The sequence below is a fragment of the Eptesicus fuscus genome, chromosome 7, assembly GCF_027574615.1.
Source record: "Eptesicus fuscus isolate TK198812 chromosome 7, DD_ASM_mEF_20220401, whole genome shotgun sequence".
NCBI lineage: Eukaryota > Metazoa > Chordata > Mammalia > Chiroptera > Vespertilionidae > Eptesicus > Eptesicus fuscus.
Genome location: NC_072479.1, coordinates 73,674,782 through 73,698,210, shown reverse-complemented (window position 1 = coordinate 73,698,210; position 23,429 = coordinate 73,674,782). Strand labels below are relative to the sequence as shown.

General features: G+C 37.2%; 1 protein-coding gene across 1 annotated transcript in view; it reads right to left on the bottom strand.

Moving 5' to 3' along the window:
* Positions 1-23,429, bottom strand: part of ITPR2 (inositol 1,4,5-trisphosphate receptor type 2) — a 428,506-nt gene that overhangs the window by 56,181 nt on the left and 348,896 nt on the right. The window contains exons 49-52 of the mRNA XM_054719205.1: positions 21,168-21,343; positions 14,232-14,396; positions 10,700-10,895; positions 7,650-7,742 (exon numbers count right to left, since the gene is read on the bottom strand). Of these exons, the coding sequence (XP_054575180.1) occupies positions 7,650-7,742; positions 10,700-10,895; positions 14,232-14,396; positions 21,168-21,343 (630 nt within the window). The remainder of the gene's footprint in view (positions 1-7,649; positions 7,743-10,699; positions 10,896-14,231; positions 14,397-21,167; positions 21,344-23,429) is intronic.

Here is a 23,429-nt window from a genome sequence, read left to right as displayed (position 1 = left end):
CCGATCTCCAAAGGCCCGATCCCAATCCACGCAGGCCCGATCCCTGCGGGCCCGATCCCAATCCCGGCAGGCCTGATCCCTGCAGGCCCAATCCAGACAGGAGGGAGTCTGATTCTGTGCATTGAGCGTCTGTCCCCTGGTGGTCAGTGTGCATCAACTGGTCAACCAGTCGTTCAGTCATTTGGTCATTTGGTCATTTAGGCTTTTATATATATAGACTAGTGGCACAGTGCACAAAATTCGTGCACGGAGGGGGATGTCCCTCAGCCTGGCCTGCACCCTCTCCAATCTGGGACCCTTCGGGGGATGTCTGACTGCCAGTTTAGGCCCAATCCCTGTGGAATCAGGCCTAAACCGGTAGTCAGACATCCCTCTCGCAATCTGGGACCACTGGCTCCTAACCACTCACCTGCCTGCCTGCCTGATCGCCCCTAACCACTTTGCCTGCTGGCCTGATCACCCCCAACTGCCTCCCCACTGCCAGCCTGCTTGCCCCAACTGCCTCCCTTGCCAGCCTGATTGCCACCAACTGCCCCCCATGCCGGGCTGATCACCCCCCCTTCCCCCCCTGCCGGCTTGCTTGCCTCCAACTGCCCCTCCCTGCCAGCCTGCTCACCCTCAACTGCCCCTGCACCAGCCTGCTCACCCCCAACTGTCCCCCCTGCTGGTCTGATTACCCCTAACCACCTCTGCCTTGGCCCATGGTGGCGACCATGGCTTTGTCTGGAAGTATGTCCGGAAGGTCTCCTGGTTTAATTAGCATATTACCCTTTTATTAGTATAGATGCCTGTAAACTCTTATGCAAAATTATAGTTTTAATATAATACATTTTATACTTGAACAACATGAGATTAAGTTATTCTCATATTCAGTTGAGTATCAGTAAAATAAAGTATTTTTTCTTAATTCATAATAGAAATAAAATGTTTCATATGAAGAAAGGACTAAAAATATATTCTATTGGTTCTGAAATAGTTCCCTCCTAGCTGAAGTGTTTGGCTAAAATGTCAATAGTGTTGAGGTTGAGAAACTGTTCTATTACAAAGTCTGTTCTATTACAAAGTTTTTATAAAAATACTGGACAGGCTTGAATAGGAGCCTTTAATAATGCTATTTTTTCTACTTTAATAATTAAATTATTCATTTTTATGGTTTCTTAGAAAGCAATAGATTGTCATTGGGATATATTTAAAATTTGAGTGCAATTAAAAACACCTTGTTTGTTATTCTTAAACTTCAATTAAAATCGAGTCATTATGGAAATGCTGATTTTAAAAAAATTTAAATAGGTAAAAATATTTAAACACTGGGCACTCAAAAGGAAGCTTATCAGTTTCTTGTATTCATCAACCTTTTTCGTTAAAGTACAATACCAAAACATATCAAATTTGAATTACTTCTAAATGTTAGCCATCTGTGAACTTCCTTTTCTATATATTCAAATGATTTTTACTTAGAAAAGAACTGTGACTATATTTTGAATTTTGTAAATTGTCTCAAACAGGCCTTACTTTTCTGGAAAATCCTTTTTTTTTTTCTTGGTTTATTTTTAAGTGAATATTTTATAGGAAGTCAGGGAGGCCTGCAATAAATGAAATAAAAATTCTTTTTTTCCAGCCACAGTTGGTTGGCAGTTACCATGCTGCTGCTGGGACAATGACCCACCGGCATCGGCTGGACCTTCTCCGGCTGCAGCCTCCCAGTCGCCACAAGGCTTGTTATTATGCTGCTGTGTGTGTCTGGGCCTTTGTAATGGGGTCCCGCTGTCCACAAGGTAACAAGCCAAGCCCATCACAAATGCACACTAGGGTTTGCAAATTAAAACGTAATCCTGGTCTTAGACATAGAAAAGTTATTTTTAAATCTAAGTGACACATGCTGCACAGCAAACACCAGGTTCTAGCTTTCGTGCTACTTTTGCAGTTAAATACATATGGCCAAAATTTAAAGGGGGCAAGGGCTAGAAGATTAAATCCATGGAATTTTCAATCAGATGATGTTTAGTACTTACTATATTAAATGCAAAAAGGGCTCAGAAGAAAGAGTAGGTGGATACAGGCATTCCTGTAGTTCTTCATACTGATTTAGGAATGATTCCTGAGTGTAAAAGGCTATTGCCACCATCTCTCTCAACAATGTCTCTCTCTCTCACACCTCTGGTGCTGAAATTCCTCCACTATCCTTTCCTCCCTACTCTGGGGTGTAGGGAGCGGTTATGCATAATTAAGCTTGATCTTGTGACTCCCCCTAGATCTTTCCTGGGTAGCTAATGGGCTGTGGGAGGTGCAGCAAGTGCTGCCAAAACAAGTGAAACCTACAAGAACATTGTAAATTACCTTGTTTACCTCTGACTATAAAATAAAGGCTCAGCTTGCAGTCTGGATCTGTTGTGTGGCCTCAGCCAGGCACAGAAGATCCACCTAGACCCAGCTTATTCTCTTTGTCTGTCTTTTCTTCATCCTTCGCCGGCCCTCCCTCAGGCTCGCTGAAACCTTGGCTGTGCTGGCGCAGCACACTGGGGGTTTTTCATGAAAAAATCATACTGCCTGTGCCCATCATTCTGCCTCTCCCCACCATTCCCATCTCAGGTGGAGCCTTAAAAAATGAGAAAGGAAAAAAGACGACTTTGCTCCTTGAACAATACATCTGGAAGGGCTGTCCCCATCAGTCCATAGATAAAAGAGAAGGTGTTCTTTGTGTAATATTTTAGGTGAGTAAGAGGTTGTAGAGGTTTTTACAGGAAGCCTTTTACATATTTATGTCCAGAGTTACAAACTAATATCCAAATAGACTTCGTAAAAGGACAGAGTTTCTCAACCTCAACACTGCTGACATTTTGTGATGGATAATCCTTTGTGGTGGGGGTGTCCTGTGCATTGTGGGATGGTTAGCAGCATCCCTGGCCTCTACTCACTGAATGCTAGTTGCACTTCTCCCAGAGTTCCAACAACCAAACATGTCTGGAGACATTGCTAAATATCCCCAAGGCAGTGGTGGGAAGGGAATTAATCCCAGCTGATAAACACATAAGAGAATATTTAAGAAACTGCCTTTAGAACACGGTTTGCATAAAGACAATCTATCCAAGCATTCTTTGAAAGGAAATACAATAGGCAGAATTTTAACAATCTCTAAATTTGGGTTAGGAAAAAAATTATTTATAGGGATTAATCATTTAGTAATTAAGAGGCAATAAAACTGAAAAGGCTGGAGTTCAGGGTTTGGGGTAAGAGATCTAGATTGATTTAATAGCCATGTGATCTTACATAAGGTCCTTCGGTGTTTGTACCTATAACATGAGGATAATTAGTCGCATCCATCTATCCTTGAACTAGACTCATGCATCCCTGGGACCAGGATGCACTTCTCCTTCCTCTTGGCCTGACTGGCTCCTTCTCACCTCATGTTTTGGTTTAAATAATTCCTCCTCAGGAATTCTTTTCTATTTGATCTTCCTAAAACCAGGCTCTCTCGTGACTACCCCTCATAGTGCCGCCTACAGGACTCACCATAATTTATAACTGTTTTTATGCTTCCCCCACTATTCTATAAGTTCCATTAAGGGCCAGGATTTATGTTTGTTTACTCAACAGTATAATACCTAGCATGTTGGCTGGCCAATAGTATAGGCTCAACAAATATTGATATATGAATGAATATACAAGGTTTTAAAAATTATTACTATTACCAGAATCAAATAATGTACTATGTAGACAACTAATTTCCTGTTTTACAAAAATATTCACTTTACTTTTTCAAAGTTAAGATTGAAATATCCCCATTAGTTATAGCATATGAAACAATTACAATAGAATGCCTAGAGGAGAATCAACATCAGTGCCTGGGGAATTGCAGAAAGCCTAAATTCTGCAGAATTGTAAGAGCCAGGCAGCCAGGACCTGGGATATGTTTACACCGTGTCTGATCTGGAAGACGTCCCTCCAGGAGCAGTTACCTCACGGTGCCTCGGGAGCTTCCGGCTCCCACGCTGGGATGAGCATCACTAGCTTAACGGCTGTGCAAGACCCGTGGGTCAGCCATCGTTCTAGACTGGTGGGAGGAACACTAGCTTTGTTGTTGGTTCACTGGCAAAGTAATCTATTCTTAAAGATCAAACCATAAAGTGTATTTTCTTTAAAATAAAGGAAGTAAATTAAAAGTAATATTCAGATATACAAGAGCAATGCAGGAATAGGGTTACTATATACATTGGAACCATGTTATTAAAATATTTGTGCTAACAAGAAACTAAATTGTAAAAATGTTATTTTTCATACTCTGTTAAGGAGAAAGAATGTTTAATAGAAAAGAAGACATATACTGGTGGTAATAATTGATATTCAAGGTGCCCCACAGATCCTGAACTATTTAATTTTATCTAGCTACTAGAGGCCTGGTGCACGAATTTGTGCACCAGTGGGGTCCCTCAGCCTAGCCTCTGGGATCAGGCCGAAGCCAGCTCTCTGACATCCCCCGAGGGGTCCCAGATTGCGAGAGGGCATAGGCTAGGCTGAGGGACCCCACCAGTGCACGATCAGGGCCGGGGAGGGACATGGGAGGTTGGCCAGCTGGGGAGGGACTGTGGGAGGGCTCCAGAGCATGTTTGGCCCATCTCAGTCCCAATCAGCCAGATCCCAACAGCAAGCTAACCTACCAGTTGGAGCACCTTCCCCCTGGTGGTCAGTGCATGTCATAGCGAGAGGTTGAGCAGCCTTAGCATATCATTAGCATATTATGCTTTGATTGGTTGAACGGACAACTGGATGACCGGACACTTAGCATATTAGGCTTTTACTATAAAGGACTTAATTTTACCCAACTACTTAAACCATGTCCAAGTTTTCAAAATCCCTCTCTGTAATTTTTTAAAAATCATGGATAATGATAAGAGCACAGAGGCATCTGCAGATCTAAATTTGAGATTGTGACAGATTCTGCAAGCTGCTCACAGATGAACTTGATGCTGGTCCCCAAGATAACACACCAAAGTGGATCATTAAAGTGATAGTGTGGGAAGGAGTCGAGATCAAGAGAAGCCAGCATGCATTCAGACTAACCTCAAATTGGGGATGTGGGAGACATTATGTATGTGGGCTTTGGCAAGGAGGCTTTGAGAAGGAGCTTAATAATTGTGTTTTTTTTTTTGTTTGTTTTTTTTTAAGATGGAGAAACATGGGCTAAATGATAGTCTATTTAAGACAAATTTCTATGTGGCTAAAGAACTGTACTAAAGGTGACTAAGTCAATGTGAAGGCATGTTTCTAGAAGCAAGCTAAAGAACTCTGTCCCTAGCACTGTCCTATGCAGAATTTCTAGCACCTTTAATAAAAATCTTTTAGAGCAGAGGTTGGCAATTTTTTTCTATAAAGAGCCAGATGACAAATTGGCTTTGTGGGCCATGTACATTTTCCACTGCATATTTTTCTTTAAAGGAAAAAAAAAAAATACACCTTAAAATAATGTTAAAACCATTCTTAGCCCAAGATGACAAGTCAGATTTCCTCATGGGCCACAGTGTGCCAATCCCTGTTCTAGAGCTGATCAAACTTGAGGATGACATGAGAGAGTACAGTGCTTAACGGAATCGAATAGATGAGGAGTTTTCTGACCAGCTGCACCATGCGTGGCACCTTAGAACTGGGAGGGACTTAAAACCTAGAGAGCAGCTGGTCAGAAAACCCCTCATCTATTTACAGGACAAAATGGAATGGCCCTTGAATTACAGGTTGGCAGAAATAAATAGAAACAAATGCATGCTTTTACACTTGAAATTCCCAAACTCCCAATCATATATCACTAAGTACAGGATAGGCATTTATGTGAAGAATGGCATTTTATTTTATTTATTTTTTAAATATATTTTATTGATTTTTTACTGAGAGGAAGAGAGAGGGATAGAGAGCTAGAAACATCGATGAGAGAGAAACATCGATCAGCTGCCTCCTGCACACCCCCCACTGTGGATGTGCCCACAACCAAGGTACATGCCCTTGACTGGAATTGAACCTGGGACCCTTGAGTCCGCAGGCCGACACTCTATGCACTGAGCCAAACCGGTTTCGGCAAGAATAGCATTTTAGCCAAGAGTCAGCCATCTATGGGGTCAAGAGTGTGGTGTGATTGCAAATCCCACTATCCAGAATAAGATACCACCCCTCAACTTCTTTCCCTGGAATGTTCCCCCAAGAGTCAGTGCTGCAAATTGTGAAGAAGGCTGAAGAATTGAAGGGGAAACTGGAGGATGTGTGTAACAGGACTTTAGAAACTACAGAGCACAGTAAGCTACTTGAGCAGAGAATGAGCTGGTTAATTGGAAGCTTTGACTGGGTTCCCAGGAGGTAGGGGAAGGAAAAGTTCTTGGTGACTACTGTTCACAGTGCCTATAACAGCTGGGACATTGGGATAAATGTATTCCTGTTTTTTTTCTCCCTTTAGGTTATAAACCACTAAACATTGAGTCAGTAGAAGGGACTCTCCATTCTTCTTCAAGCAATAGTTCAACTTCTCAAGGAAAAGGCAACTCAGGAATGAAGGCACATCATTTATAACCAGACAATGTGCTCCCAGATGGAAGAGGGGAAATCCATCCTTACACTGTGCTTAACTCTTCCTTCCTGCATCTTCCCTGAGTCCAATGTTGTCCTTCATTAGCATAATGTAGATTAAATCCATTACACACACACACACACACACACACACACACACACACACACATATATATACACACATACACACACATCCTATGTAATAAAACCCTAATATGCAAATCGACTGAATGGCGGAACGACTGGTTGCTATGACGCTCAACACAGGAGCTGCCCCCAGCCCCCAGGCCAGCCAAGGTGGGTGCCAGTGCCCCCCACCCGACCCCCTGATTGCTCCACCAGTCGCACCACAGTTCAGCCCTGATCGCCAGCCAGGCCTAGGGACCCTACCCATGCATGAATTTTGTGCACCGGGCCTCTAGTACATATATAAAACTCTCAAACTATTTAAAGACCTATACACTCTAAATTGTTGCTGCTTCTGGAAACAGATCACTAATTCCTTCTACGGCTCATTAAATTTCACATATGCCATAGTTTCCAAACTACTGAGAACAATCTGAGTTTAAAAAAAAATGATTTTTATATGCATGGTTCCATTTGCTCCTTTGGAAGCAGGGCAAGTATCATATTCTCTCTGACTCTTCCTCCCTCCTTCCCTCTCTGGCCCAGCCATCTGAACAAAGTCCAGGGAATTTGCATAACATGTCTAAGACAGACAGCTAGAAAGTGGCAAGATCAGGGTTATAACCAAGACTTCTGAATTCTAAGCCCAAGCGTTTCCAGATTCTTTGTTAAAGGCGATACAGTTAAAAGGGTCTTGCTTAGTGTGGTATGGGTTTGCAATATGGTAGTAGAATTTTTAACAGCCTGTATGACAGGGTAAGTTTGATAAATTATCATGAGTAGAAATAATAGAAGGAACAGGGTGGGGATATAAAATGGCAGATTCGTAAATCCTTTCTCTAGTTTGAAACTTCTTGGTTCTTTCAGCCTCCATTTTTCTATTTCAAACTACCATGAAATTCCTAGAGCAACTCTATCAAATAAACATAACTGCGGATGTAACAAGTACATACTGCTCTGCAGTCATTTTTACAGACCTGTATTTGAAGCTGGTATCGTGGGTGAGCAGTTTTCCTTGTTACATGTTCCCATCATGGAAGTTAAAGTCATAGTAGGAACGTCGTTATTTCCTGAAATGAAAAAGAAGAATATGGTATAGAGATAAGTATGCAGGTATGGGGGTATGGGCAATTCCAGGTGCAATTTGTGTGACAAAAGGGAAGGAGACCGGCAAAGACCCAGACATGACAACAGAATGATCTGGGCTTCCAGGTTGATGATTATAAACCAACCATCCCACAGCCAGCACCAATCTCAGAAAGGCGTTTGAACGAATAAGAGACAGAATCAGAGGTGTGGTCAGAATGAATGACTGGGGCAGGCAGAATGGAGGCTGAAGGTGAGGAATCCACATAAGATGTCCCTGCAGTATTCTGGATCAGAGGAAATTAGGGTGAGAAGGGACATGTGTGAGAGACACTGTCACCTCGGCTTGTCAACAGAACCTTCCCTCTAACTCCTCGGGCTTTTCTAAGACATGGATTCCCCTTGCATGTTGTTAAGTGGAGGCTCCTTCTCCTTCATCTATCAAACCACAAATTGCACTGTTCCCAGAGGTATGATCTGCACTCTCCTAAATTCCCAATGCCATGTGCAAATTCTCCATCCTCCACTCTCCTTTGTACCTGGGAAGCTCTTGCCATTCCACTCTAGGACTCTCAACCTCCCCCCTCTTGGCTCCTGTCTCCTGGCTTTCTGATTATGACTTCACACTAACCCAAAAACTGCATACTTATGCACTTCAAATTTCACGTTACCACGCTGTGTCTTCCTCAATAATTACACTCAATCTTGGGAGTAAAGAGTGTTCCATACCAGAAAGGATAAACTTTATGCCTTGTATCAATAGGTATAATATATGGCATTGAAGTAAACTAAAAATATTATGAAAATAAGGGTATTTTTCCCAGGGCCTGGTATCACATTCACTCTCAGTCTATGAAACAAAAATCTCAATCTATGAAGAATCAAGAGTTCAACTTTGTTAGCTGTTCTCATATACTAGAATCATAGTATTTAATGCTTTCTCTTATTTAACAGCTTTTTATATAAATATTCATAAATACTTTTAGTAGAGATCTTGACATTTTAGGTCTAGTTTTACCTATATTATAAGCAAAAAAGAAAAAAGGTATCTTTATATTTCTAAGGAACATATTTTCATAATATGACACTAATTTCCTTTTTAAGTAACACAATTAAAAATATCTACTACTAGATTCATAAAACAATAGCTATTGGATACATTTGAATTCAGGAATTATGATGCTTTGGCTTTAGACTCACCCTGCACTGAATAACTCAATGGGATCATGCCTTGCAAATAATTAAAACTTGAAGAATTTTGAGAATAAGTAGTTTATAATTCACAGATAGTTTAGTAAAAGGGAGTTTAGGGGAGTATTTATATATCTGAGCTTTTGTTCCACCTGCAAAACTCTGGAAAAAAGTAATATTTAAGGAACAACAAACACAGTAACATGCAATATTTCATGTTCCTGTTAATCAAGACTAAGATTTAGGTATGAAACTCAGCCTCAAGTTTAATAACTTTCGAACTATGATCTTTCTATTTTGTGTTTTAATCACTTAGACTTAATAAAAGATCTAAATGTCACTTAATTTTCCCATATTCTAAGAAAGATACTACCAAATATCATTAGTTTAACAATTAACAAATGTTTAAAGGCAAGAAAGAGTATGGCTTATAAAGCACACCTAATTAAATCATACCTTTAAATTTAATAGCTTGAGGGGAGAGCGAGTAATTTTGTGGTTTTCATTCCCTACAACCCATAGGCAGCAGAATCACCCACAGAAGCTAACAGCAAAGTGCAGAACTATGATTTCTATTCAGTAAATTAGAAGAGGAGGAAAAAGAGTAACAAAGAAATTTAACCAAAACAGCAAAAGGTAGGAAAGTGGTAAAAAGAAATCTTTATGGAATATAATGAACAACATAAACTGATAAACAAAAATAGATCCAGAGACAGAGAAACATCGATCAGACCATTAAACCTCAGAGGGAAGGTAGGGGAGGGTGGGGGTAAGGGGGAGAAATCAACCAAAGGACTTTTATGCATGCATATAAGCCTAACCAATGGACACAGACAACAGGGGGGTGAGGGCATGAGGGGGGGATCTGAGGGTAATGGGGGATTAAGGACACATATGTAACACCGTAATCAATAAAGAAATTTTTAAAAAAGAAATCTTTAGAAAGCATAATAAGTAAAAATTCAAAATAAGATAGGAAGAATAAGCCCTCATAAGAATCACGGTGAGCATAAATAAATGATGTCTAACCAGTTAGCCAATAAAAATATTGTACAGTAATTCTGATGGCCACATACTGATGGATTGAGCTCCTTAATGACAATATTTTGAGTATTTTTTCTATCCCAAATTTCTTACTCTATGATGGTTTCAGGTCAAAACATTTATCATTTTTAATTATTTAAGCACAATATAATGTACTGTGAGCAAACACATATAGACTAACTGGAGGCCTGATGCACAAAATTTGTGCAAGGGGCTTGGCCCTCGCAGCCCGGGCTGTCTCAGCCCTTGCAGCCCCAGGTTCGTCTGGAAACTCATCTGGACTGTCATTCTGCTGTTCGGTCTAATTAGCATATTAGTTCTTTATTATATAGGATTACAAAGGATGGTTGTAAATGATACTGTATGCTCTTGGGAGTGAAGGAAAAAGAGGAGGAATAACATCCCAAAGCAATTATCCTTCACTGAAGTTGTTTACTGTCTTCAGGATTGTAGTCATCATGGAAACTTCCTAATTGATACTGGGCTTAGATAATGTTGCTGGTCTGGGATACTCCTCTACACATTGACAGCTAATATGCAGCCTACAAGTATTTCACAGCCGTGAGCTCTTAGTGGACAAGGCATGTTTTCAAAGGAGTGAAAGAAAACATTTCCTCCATTAGTGTTTATCTGTAATCCTCTTAACAAGCTCCCTACAAATCATACCTGCCATCCGAGAAAGCTCATTTAGTGGTAATAGCAATACCTGTAATGGGAGTTCTGTTTTTCAGCCTATCCACTTCCATAGTGAAGTCATCCTTCAGAAAAAGGAACCCAATAATGGAAAACAGGTAGACCAGGATGAGAGCGAGGACTGCCGTTAGAATAATGGAGCGGCCATTCCGGGTGACACTCTTTATGACATTGAGCAGAGTCTCTTCTCTGTACACCAAATCAAAAAGCTAAATAAAATAAAATAAAATAAAAAATTCCACAAAAATGCAAAGGAGTAAAAGATGAATAAGTATAAAGGTCATTACAAATACAAATGCAAGCCATTTTAGTTTATCTATGAAAAAATTACAACCTAAATGACACTTTAAAAATAAACCAAAATATATATTGCTGTCCAGTTGAAATGTACTAATGAACTGTTTTTCCATAAAGAGAACCCTAACACAACATATACTGTGCACCTGTTGGTTTTGTAACCAGCATAATTTCAGTTGTGTAAGACATGAAATAACATAGCTTCATATTTGAATTTAGAAAAATTGTAGTATTATACTTAACCAACTTAGCTTCTTATTCCTTATTTTTACTCTTACTGATATTCTGCAGTTGCTTCTAGACTATGTAAAATGACTAAAGTGAGAATGCTGAATTAGGTTCACCTAAGTGATGGATAATGGATAGGCTCATGAAATGTATTATTTAATCAAGTGATTAGAGGTGAAATTATGAGAACAATTTTATGAGCCTGCTGCAATAGAAATAGATATGAAATTTTAAAATAGTTGAGAAATGCAAACACCTTTCCTTAATAAAGGCATTTAATGAGGATAAAACATATTACTTTAGTATATACTTTTGGAAACAGAAGTATAAACAAAGATATAATAACACAATTTTGCTAATTCACACTTTCTCTAATGGGTTGTTTTCCATTATGTGTTTAGTAGGAGAAAATCTATGCACGAGTCAAGAACCTAGGTGTGTGTTTGCTATCTGTAGTCAACACTGAAAACACTTTTACTTATTGTTATGTAAAATTATACATTATCAAGTACATGTTTTATTACCAAAAGCTGGTTAAAGGCAATAATTTAACATTCACTTAAAAAAGGCATAAATACCTGTTTGGAAATAAAGAATATTTTAAAAAGTTGAATAATAGAAGTTTGTCTTCTGCTACCTTTGAGCAGTGATTAGAACATCTAAACTGGTTGAAACGATCAGTTATCCATGTCCTGCATCCTCTCAGAAACACCAGGGCCTTGTACCCTGCTTTCCTGAGCACGAAGGGTTACACCGTCACTTTCCAATCTAATTGTAGCCTTACAAATAACTGCTGTACAGTTATTAACTTGTTTGCTCACCTTAGAAACTGTTATTCTATGATGGTTAAAAAAAAAAAAGGTTTAACTATTCTGCTATGTATCTTTTGGAGGGAGCAGCAAACTCTGGATATGAAGTCAACATTCTTCAGAACAGACAAATAACTAATGCAAATTCAACTTCCAAATTATCAGCGCTCTGACGTGAACTTATCTACTTGACATAAGGAGGTTTTTCTTAAGTTTATTTCAATAGTGACTGAGATAAAAGGTCTGACAATGGACTCTGGGTCACTTCTGGATAGCTTCTGGAAGTATAGAGCTTCCAAGAAGCCCCTGGGATGCTTGCAAAGACTGCATGTCCCTGGGCCCCATCCTGTCCTCATGGAATCAGAATCTTGAGAATGCAAAACGTGTTGACATTGGTCAGGTTGATGGTTCTTTTTGTTTATTTCTAAAAGGAAAATCTAGAGTGTGGTTTTTATTATTTTGAATAAACGATTGACATTTGTGGAGGAAACCAGGAATGCATATTCATATAATTTCAAAGTAAAAAAGTATTTTTAAAATGTTTAAATTCCATTTTGTTATTATGTCCATTACAATTTCCTTCTAGTACTCTAAACATCAAAATGGACTATCTCCTTTCCATAACCAACCCAATGAAAACAAATCAGCATCCCTAGTGTAAGATTGGAGAGATAAAAGACAGGAGGAAATAAAACTAAAAAATAAGGTTAAGTAACATAAAGTAACATTACTCTTAATAACTCATACAATCATTCAAATAGAACTTTATTTTGTCAAATACCTTTACTTGGAAAACAAATATTTACATACCTCATTTCACATTATCTTTTTAATAGATTTTGCTAATACTAGTCTCCTATACTACCCCTACTCATTTTATGGACCAGAAGGCGGACACACATATCACAGTCAGGGTAAAGTGCTGGGTACCCCTGGACTTTATACAGGGCAGGGCAAAAGTAGGTTTACAGTTGTGAGGAAGAAAAACAGAGTTTATTCTTGTATGATTATTTATTAATTATATTATGTTCCATACAAATAACTATAACCCTACTTTTGCCCACCCCTGTAGGTCACAGGCAGATTTTTTAAAATTTTATTTTATTTTATTGTATACCACAGGCAGATTTTTTTTAAATGGAACTTTTCAGGTGAATCAAAGCAGAGAGGGAATTCATTTGGATCCCTGAAACAGAAAAAAAAAAAAGATTTCCTTTTGATTGGCAAATAATCTGATGAACTATCTGGAAGATAATTTTTAATCTAAACCTACGGGACAAATTCACTCTTCACTGTGGCTCTTTCAAGTGCTTGAGAGTAAATGGCAAATTAGCTTTTTTTCAGTCTTCATACATGGGTGTGCTAGATAACATAACAGGGAAGCAGGAGGCGAGCAAACTGGGTCAGTGTACTGGTTTTAGATCTTCAACTTGTTTTCAGGTGATTTTACTGAGAAGTGCATGTCAGCTCTGGGCTGGAGAGATAAATAAATTGCTCCTATGCATGATGCTAACCAGGTAGTGCTTTAAGTTTCAAAACATCATATATTTATATTGATTCCTCTCCTGGTTTATGGCCATAAAACATATATGCATAAAGAAAAACTGATAGCCAGAAAAAAACTCCACAAAAACCCACAAACACACCAAAAATCTGTAGAAGAAATCTGAAAATCCATTTAACGAATTAAGTATATGTAGATAAGCTTAACAACAATGACATTAAATCTGAAACTGTAAGACTTTTCTTAAAACAACTCATTGTCTTTTTGCTAGGTTGACACTTTTCTCCCTCGTTTTACTTACTTGTCACTGTAAAGATACACATATTTGGCACCATAAATAAAATATAATGATTCCAGTACAAAGGAAATATATTCCCCCTTTTTTTCTCCCACATTCCATCTCAGACTCTCTAAATGTAAATGGATATATGATTTCGCTGAACCACAAGCAGCCTGCTCTATGAAACCTGGGTCAAGCGTGGACTCGTTGGTTCCTTCTCAGAGAGGAAAGAAAGAATTCCACCACAGATGTAGTTTCTCAGAGAAAAAAAGACTAAAAATAATAACAATTCATGCTTTGCCTAGGAAATTCTAAAAATAACATAATTTGTCCTAAATGTCAGGCCCTGCTTTAAAAAAATAAAATCAAAGGTAGGAGCATTGTGCATTTTTCCCAGCAGCAATTGTCCACATAGAGATGTACTCACCAGGAAGCTATAGAAGAATTCATGGACAAAGAGGCCCAGCATGCAAACCAGGACATACGCCACATGGTAGAGAAAGGCCATGTCCAGGATGACTGCTCGGTACCCTCGGGTGAATGTGCCACGGTTTCCAACAAAACTCACCAGAAATACTATTTTATTACAAAGCTGAAGGGAGAGAGAGAAAAAAAAGATTTTACTGTCTTATTTATCCCCAAATGCACATAAATAACAGGTCACTGACAAAACCTATTGTTCACAAGTCTGTGGTTTTGTTTCGTGATTTTTCATTTTGTAATTTTTCAGCACTACTTACAAATCTACATGTAAACATGGTGCAGGCAGAACTGGTATCCTTTGCGGTTCCCGGAAAAGAGGGGAGCATGATTAAGGGCCCCAGTTATGCAGTTGACATGCACCTGGATTGAAATGTTGGTGCTCTCACCACTGCTGGCGTGGCTTGAGTCGTGCACCTATAGGCCTGAATGTTTCTTCTGAAAAACTGGAATAAAGGTATTCCCAACTCAGAGAGCTAGTCAGAGGATTAAACAGTTCATAAAGCATATGAAGCACTTAATAAAATGACTATTTTATTTTTAGTATATATTTTTACTGACTTCAGAGAGGAAGGGACAGGGAAAGAATCATTGATTGTCTGCCTCCTGCATGCCCCCCACTGAGGATTAAACCGTGATCTCCTGGTTCACGTGTCAATGCTCAACCATTGGGCCACACCAGCTGGGCTGCAATGACTCTAAATGCCACTCATTATATTTCTCATACTGAAAGTAACCTATGCAATATTTCTATTATACTAGAACTGTAAAAGAAAAATGTCTTCAGAAAATATCCAGACATCTGTCCTTGATTATTATTTTTTACCCTGGACTTCCTCTACTGAGTATTATTTTAAACAAATAAGCTATAAAAATTATTTTTGCATTTAACTTACTTTAAATACATAAAAATTGTAAATATACCTATATACGCAGGTTAAGATAAATATAATGTGTGCAGATATTCTCTAAGCTCTATAGGTGGTAAATTCAATAAACATTGTTTGAGTGTTTATTATGCCTGGTATCATGTAACGTATTTATATTAAAACTATGTTTAATATTACCTTTTGTGGCATAATTTTAGAACACAGAAAACGTATACTAAAAGTCTTTGGCAATAACAGATTTGTGTGATGATTTCCAAAGAGCACAATTATCATATACTTAGGACCATCTACATGCATTGGGTTCTAGAATCACTGCATTATTTATAAACCAGAAAAACTAGTTTTGCTCTTTGTCATCAAGGAAAGAATTACAGAGTTTGAAATTTCAATTTCTTCTTCCAAATGATTCTCTGAGTTCTTTAAGTTATCTATTGGCACCATATTTGTCTTTGTATGTCCAAATCTAACCTTGGGGGGAAAAGGTTGCTCTTAACAACATTGTTGGTTTTTTTCAATGTATATGAAATAAATTGCCTTATGGAATTATAACCTAAGAAGGAGCAAAATACTTTGAAGCAAAATTGAAATATATGAGGTTGGAAAAACCTTTTCCTTCAACTTTCTGAAGCCCAAATCAATACCGATAAAATGAGAAATGGGCTATCATTGCATGTTGTGAAGACAGCCAAATCAAATCAACAACATAGCAACTAAAAAGTTCAAACCTTTTCTACATTTCCTCCCTGCTACTTAATTATCCTCTCAATAATCAATGTTATCAATTCTTTCACTAACTTGCTAACAATATGAGTAATGTTAAATAGAAAGTCTTACTTCAGTGTGTAGTGTTTCATTTATCACATCTTGAAAAGAGCTACAGTGGAACAGATGTCTTTATATTCACTAGCCAAGACCACGTTTAATATTATATGAAGTCAGCATTTTAAAAACTGAGAAACTATAAACAAGGTGCTGATATAAATTTAGCATTTGACAATAAACATCATGAAAATGGTGAAAAGTGGAATGTCTGAGTGATGTAATGATATTTGGTGTTTTACTCTTTCAATTGTTTTGAGTGACTATCATTTACATTTATATTGATTAGCCCATTATAGTTCATCAATATAAAACAGAAATAAGAAATTCTATAAAATATAAAGTTAAAAATTAGAATTCTGACTTTTCAGAAGGATGAATGATATGCTTAAGACAAATTATTTATATTTTGTTTCCTGATCTCTACTTTCCTAAAATGAATCATAAAACAATTATGCAGGAAATGTATTTATTTATAAGCTCTTTACACTGAGGAAAGTAATGCATTGAATTCAAATTCTCAAAAGAGCAATACATTTCAGTTCTCAATGCAAAAGCAAGAAATGTCTCTTTTCTAACTAAAAAGGGTCTCTGCTACTTCTGCATAAAAAATAAAGGTTTGTCTTTTATGTTTTCAGATTTTTTTTTTAGTCTTGACTGAGGGCTAGACGTTGATGGATGTATCCCTGCTCTCCAGATGAAGCCTTGAAGTGCGGTGGAGTGGATGCTGGCAGTGGAACCCACCTATTTCTGTAGAGACCAGAAACATAGCAATTGTTGTCTTTTGAAGTGTTCATAACAAGGAGAAACAAATGCAAGAATAAATGATTGGGTAGGAAAGAAGTTGAACTCTGGTTTTCCCCACACCATGACCTTAAAATGTATACATTTTAAAAATAAAATCTATACATCTTTTTAGAAAGCATTTTCTATGAAAGCTTCATGCAGAGAATGAAGAAATTGCAGAGACATTCTCCCTTCTCATGTCATGACATACACTGAGTGGCCAGATTATTATGATCTCTGAACGCATAATAATCTGGCCACTCAGTGTGTGTGTGTGTGTGTGTGTGTGTGTGTGTGTGTGTGTGTGTAATATATATATTACAGGCCTGGTGCATGGGTGGGGTCCGGCCAGCCTGGCCAGGGGGAGGGGACATAGGCGGTTGGCCAGCCTGCCTGCTGGTCGAACTCCTGGTCGAGGGGACAATTTGCAAATTAGCCTTTTATTATATAGGATATACACCGAGTGGCCAGATTATTATGTGTTCAGAGATCATAATAATCTGGCCACTCAGTGTACTTGCTGCTGTCTAATCAGTCCTTCATTTGTCAACACCATTACGTAGCAATCACTGTTTCTATGGCAAGGGCAACCATAAATGGAGGTTGAGGGAACAGGGCAAGGTAATTGATATGTCTTTGCAGGACGTTAACACTGCAGTACACTGGAAAGACCCTGCGTGGGAAGTTGGGCCACCTGGGTTCCAGCCTTGGCTCTGTCACTAAATACTTTGCTGAACCCTCCTGGTTTTAATAGGACACTGCATACTCATTTCTAAAATGAAATGCCTAGCTGCGAATAAGCCTTAAGGCGCCTCATAGCTCTAGAATTAGTCGTGATGTCCTTTCCATTTTACTATTTTATGTAATTGCAGAAATGTATAGCTGCCTTTATATTATCCTTGGTGTCTTATTTGGTTCTATGTCCCTGATCAGAAATTCTATCCCCACCTTACATTGTTCCTATGGGAAAACATGACCTATATTCCAGGAATAAATTATTGCTAAAAAAAAAAAAAAAAGACTGTCTACTATTTATTGAGAAGTTAAATTGAATTTATTGTTTTGAACTATATTACCATATTTCCATCAACCTTCAAAAATGAGATGATTTGATTAAAACAATCTCCATTTCAGTGACAATATATCTTAGGCAGGATAAGTTTCTAAGGTTAAAGTCTAAGGCAAAATTTTCATGTAGTGAAAATCAGCCTGGAAATCTTCTAAATTTCCAACAAACAGTGCAGTAAAGAAGGGTGGTATAAACTTGTTCTTTTACTAAACTTGACACATACTACCTTTCCCCCAGCACGGCAGCAGTTTTCTGTTTCTGCAACTGATATTAGTAGTTAGAAACATTCAGTGACCATATTATATGAGAGAAATAGTGTGTGTGTGTGTGTATGTGTGTATGTGTGTGCACCAGAGAGACAGAGAGAGGGAGAGAGAGAGAGAGGATATGACAGTTTTGATTCAGAATATATAACTGAATTTGTTTATGTTGAACACATAGTGGGGCTCAACCTTTTAGATTAGCAGTATCATGAGCCCTCCCAGGAAACTCTAAGTAACTAAGGGAATGACAGTATTAAATTTTGACACTGGGGCATTAATAGACAGTTGTCTGCTAAATTCCACTTGCTTTACCTCTCTGCAAAAATGGTGAGACCAAGTCCAAGAATAAGGGAACACTTCCATATTACAAATAATTGTGAGGAAGGAAATGATTTATAAATGCCATTAAATAAATTACACATTTCTAGACACTCCTAGAAAGGAAAAAACATGGTAGATAATGAGTGTTTAGAAGATATTCAAAGATCTTTCACAGGTATTTACTACATTATTATTTATTATTAAAAATATCTAAAATAGAAACAATTAAAATTAATGAAATGGTTCAACACATTATGTAACAACCATAAGACTGGAAATATTATCCTATTAAAATGAGATTTAAAATATTAATGGTATAAAAACATTAAGTGATCCCAAATTTACAAAATGTGTGTTTATATTTGCAAAAATAAAATGTTAATTTCCATTACCAGTGACTAAAAATGTAACATAGGGAATGGGAAGAAAACTGTACTGGCTTATAAGATATACTTTATAACAGAGAAAAACATTTGAATCTTTTGAAACATCTCAAATACTAAGATGACTCCTGTGACAAGATAGAGAAACTAGTTGCAATTTAAACAAAACTTCAATTTTTAGAAACAAGAAGATAAAAATGAAATATAATAATAGAAACTGATAATACATAGATTATCAGCTTAGGACATAGATCCAGGTTCTTTCCTCCCACTTGATTCCTCTTCCAAAAAAGGGACTTTCTGCATTTGCTCAACACTATGAAAGACACGGAGTCCATAAACAACTCTGAGAACCAAACTACAAACACTTTTAGGATCACAATAGCAACGTTTTACAATTAAATTATATTCCACATATTAGGCGCTTGGTAAATAGTGGACTTTATTGCTGTGATATCATTATTACTGTTAATTATTCTTTTCACCTTCACACTCCTTATCTCCTTATATACTATTCCTGAAGCTTCTGGGAGGCGAGACCCTCATCCTCTACCTCTTGGTGTGTTCAGTGACTATTATATAACAGAGGCCCGATGAATGTTTGTTAGTTTTGGCTTAACTCTACTCGGCTATGATTTCACTTTATGAAACTTGGATTTTTCTCTCTTAGATTAATGTCTTATTCAGGACCAGTTACCAGTTTATAAATATTATTTGCTCCTTCAAGTAATTTGGTTCAACAGTTAAGGTTTTATTTATTTATTTGTTTGTTTGTTTGTTTGTTTGTTTGTTTTTGACACTATTACAGATGTCTCCCTTTAATGCACTTAAAAAAATAATAAAATGAACACACCAATATGTTTATAAAAATTCAGATACATCCATGAAGATTCCTTAATTAGCCTGATTGGCAATATTGCAAAAGTAGCTTATTTCCAAAGCACTGAAAGTATAAGTTCAGTTCACGTAAACAATTTTTTAAATACTTAAGTACCAAGTATTAAGATTAAAAAAAAAAGGGAGTTGTGAGGGAGTGAGGAGGGTAGGATTATATCTATGAATGTGACAACCTCTGCCCTCAAGAAACTTATAGAATAATATATTCGGTACTTTACAGAATTCTGTGCTGATACATCTCTTTGTATGTGTAGTACACTCTCTTTTATTGACAATGATTGAGGAATAATTGGCAATTTGGTTCATGGAATGTTCTAGCTAACTAGGAGCTGTCATATATACCATATGTAATTTTTAAATAATTATATTAAAACCAGAAACAGATTAGCCATACTAACTCAGCTTTCTAATTCTCAAAATTTTGGCTATTTCATTTATTCATTTTCAATATATATTTGCCATGTATTTTATGTACAAGGCAGTGTAACTGTATAATACAAAAATAACCTTTCCCTCGTTCATTCACTCACTCATTAGCTAATTTATTTAAGGGATATTTGTTGAATACCAATGATGTTCCAGACATTGAATAATTAATTATTATCCTTAAGAACCATTGAATGTAGTAGGGGAGATAAGACCTAAATACAGATATCAGAATATAGGACATTTTGCTAGAAACCCAGTAAAAGATATAAAAAATGCTTCAGGTAGGCAGCAGACATACTGGCAATATTTATTTGTTTACCTGGCCATTTGTTCTTTCATCAGCCTGATGATTTACCTTTTCTCACTATCCCTTCGTAGCTCCCTTGCAGGAAGTTGTCTAGTCCCTGTAAAATGTTCTCTTGGGTACAGCTGCCGTTATGTGGAATAGGACTTTGGCTTACTTATTCTAAACTTACCTAACTTAAGTTTTGAAATGTGCTTTCTTGTTCTAACACTTTAAAATTTAGTGAAAAAAAATATGAATCTCATCTATGCCTTTCACAAGTTTATAGGTTTTGCTCACATAAAAAGAGCCCAGTTTCATAGTTTTCTCATACAGCAACCCTTTTTCCTTGGTCATTTTATAAAAGGCACTCAGTTCTAAAATTCTACTGAATATAATTTAATCTTTCTTAGATGATTTAGAAGTCACTAGGATGTTAAGAGTGTCTCAAAGTCATTTTTGTCAATAGCTGCTGGTATGGGACGCAGAAGGCAATAAAATTGGATTGGATTAAATTGATTGCAGAACTGGGTCATGCCCCAAGGGCTACCTTCATAAATATATCAAATTTTACTTGTCATTTTTTTCTTTCTCTCAAAATTAAGAATGTACAAATTAAATTCTGGTTAATTCGGATTCATAATAAATTAGAATTTACTGTGTATACATGGATTAAAGCATGTAAATTTTTACATTTAGTACACTTTTAATTAATCTATAACAGTACAAAGCAAAATACTTACATTAGCTGCACCAAGAAGTATTAATGTGGGCCCAAGACCTATTGTATATATTGATCTGAGCATTACAGACACAAGAAATGGCCGGATTCCCACAGGCTTGGAGAAGAAAAACAGCATGGATGTGCAGATTGCAACTGCTATCCATAGAAGAACTGAGAACAACGGAGAAAGTGTACCTGTGAAATGTGAAAAAAGTTTATTTTTACCAAGAACAAATCTAGAAAATGTTAAAACCTTTGCCACTCTATTTCATATAACACGTATAGCAAGTCAAGCCATGGGACACAATTTCAAAACACCCCATTCTACACACTGTGTTTAGAGGAAATGTCTTTGAACACATGATTCATTACATTTCTTTCCAGAAAGTTTGTGATTAATTTCAGGCCTCTTATATACTCACTAGTTATGCCCCTTCTATTAAGTCTGAGAGTTCTTCATCTTTGTCTCCTACAGGAGTTATATATGCTAAATATTTTGATAGAAGTATCCCATTTGGGAACCTTAATTTAAAAGTTACGATTAATGGCCATTAAATGGACTGCTAAGTCATGTAGAATCTGGTATTTTTCCATTGAACTCATACTCTGTCAGGTTCTATTATTATCAAGTTTCTATATTATAGATTCCTCTAAAGCAGTGGTTGGCAAACTCATTAGTCAACAGAGCCAAATATCAACAGTACAACGATTGAAATTTGTTTTGAGAGCCAAATTTTTTAAACTTTAACTTCTTCTAACGCCACTTCTTCAAAATAGACTCGCCCAGGCTGTGGTATTTTGTGGAAGAGCCACACTCAAGGGGTCAAAGAGCCGCATGTGGCTCGCGAGCTGCAGTTTGCCAACCCCGGCTCTAAAGAATTCAGAATGTAGAATATGCAGTCTTTAATAAAATAGACACAAGTTTTAACTTTTAAAACATATATGTGTGTATATAGATGCATGAATATATATGAATGTGTATGAGTGTATGTGTTTGAAGCTCAATTCAAGTTCTTAAAAAACTGGTAAGCTATTTAAATAATCAGAAACAAAAGTTCTAAGTTTTTTAAAAAGGAATTCTATTACAAACAAAATTTCTTTTGAAATTGCCCAAAAAGGTGTTTAAAATTTTTTTCTGTTAAAAAGAAGTACACGTTCGCACTGACATGTGGATTCAAGGAATCCCCCTCTGAAGATCACATGGTGCCAGATTTGCAGAAGTAAATTAAGGGGCAACATTCTTGGGCTGATTAGACGAAGGCTGAAACCTCAAACATGTGAACAGGCTGATGAAGTCAGAGGGGAAACAACAAAAGGAAGGTTTTCTACTAGTTGCTTCTTTTGACCACACCTCTTTATAATTTATAAAATTAATTTCTGCATCAAAACACCACAGGGCTGTGGTGTGTAGAGCTTTTGTGTTACCATTAAAACCACGGGATTATCTGGACTCCTGCAACGAATTCCCTGTAAGCTTTTAGTTCACAGTGAGTGCTAAAAGATCAAAAGTAGGTAGGAAGATCCTGTTAGACATTAAAAACAAAACAACTCAGATAGCAAATAGCACTGGTTTAGACGTGTTTATTTTTGCAATGTTTGTTCTTATCATGTTATCTCTTAAAGCAAGCAGTGATGAAAGAGAGTTGGGAGGAGAGATTTGATTGCCCTTTCACCAAATTTATGATCTGATAAGATTACTTGGGAGATGAAGAAAGGGGTAAATTGCTATGGAAATCACCTGCAATTCCTGTCCTCTGGCAATACTAAGAAAATGGGCACCCAACTCATGTTTATTATGATATTGGCTTGGAAGCACTCTATGTCTACAAAACATAGTCTGACCAGCAATTGCCCTGACTTCACAGATCTCAAAGGGCCATGGAGATGTTGAATAATGCCTTCAACTTTCTCTCATGCTTGTCAGGACATCATCAAAACATAAGCTCTGTAAGGGTGAGGACCATTTCTGGGTCTATCACAGTGCCTGGCATGCAGTTACAAATAAATATTTGTTGATTAAATGAATAAATCAAAATAATCTGTCATCTTGTTTTAAGCAACTAAATCTCCAGTTACAAATTCCCCAAGCTATGGAGCTTCACTCTGAAACTGTCAACATCTTTACACATTTTAACAACTTTTAGCCAGTCATTGGACTCCGGTATAATTTATAAGTAATGACTCAATGTGTTATTCTTATTTAAAGTCTCAGCTTTGACTCTGATAGTCATACTCTGCATTGTCATGAATGCCTGATCACCTAACCACATTTAGACTACTT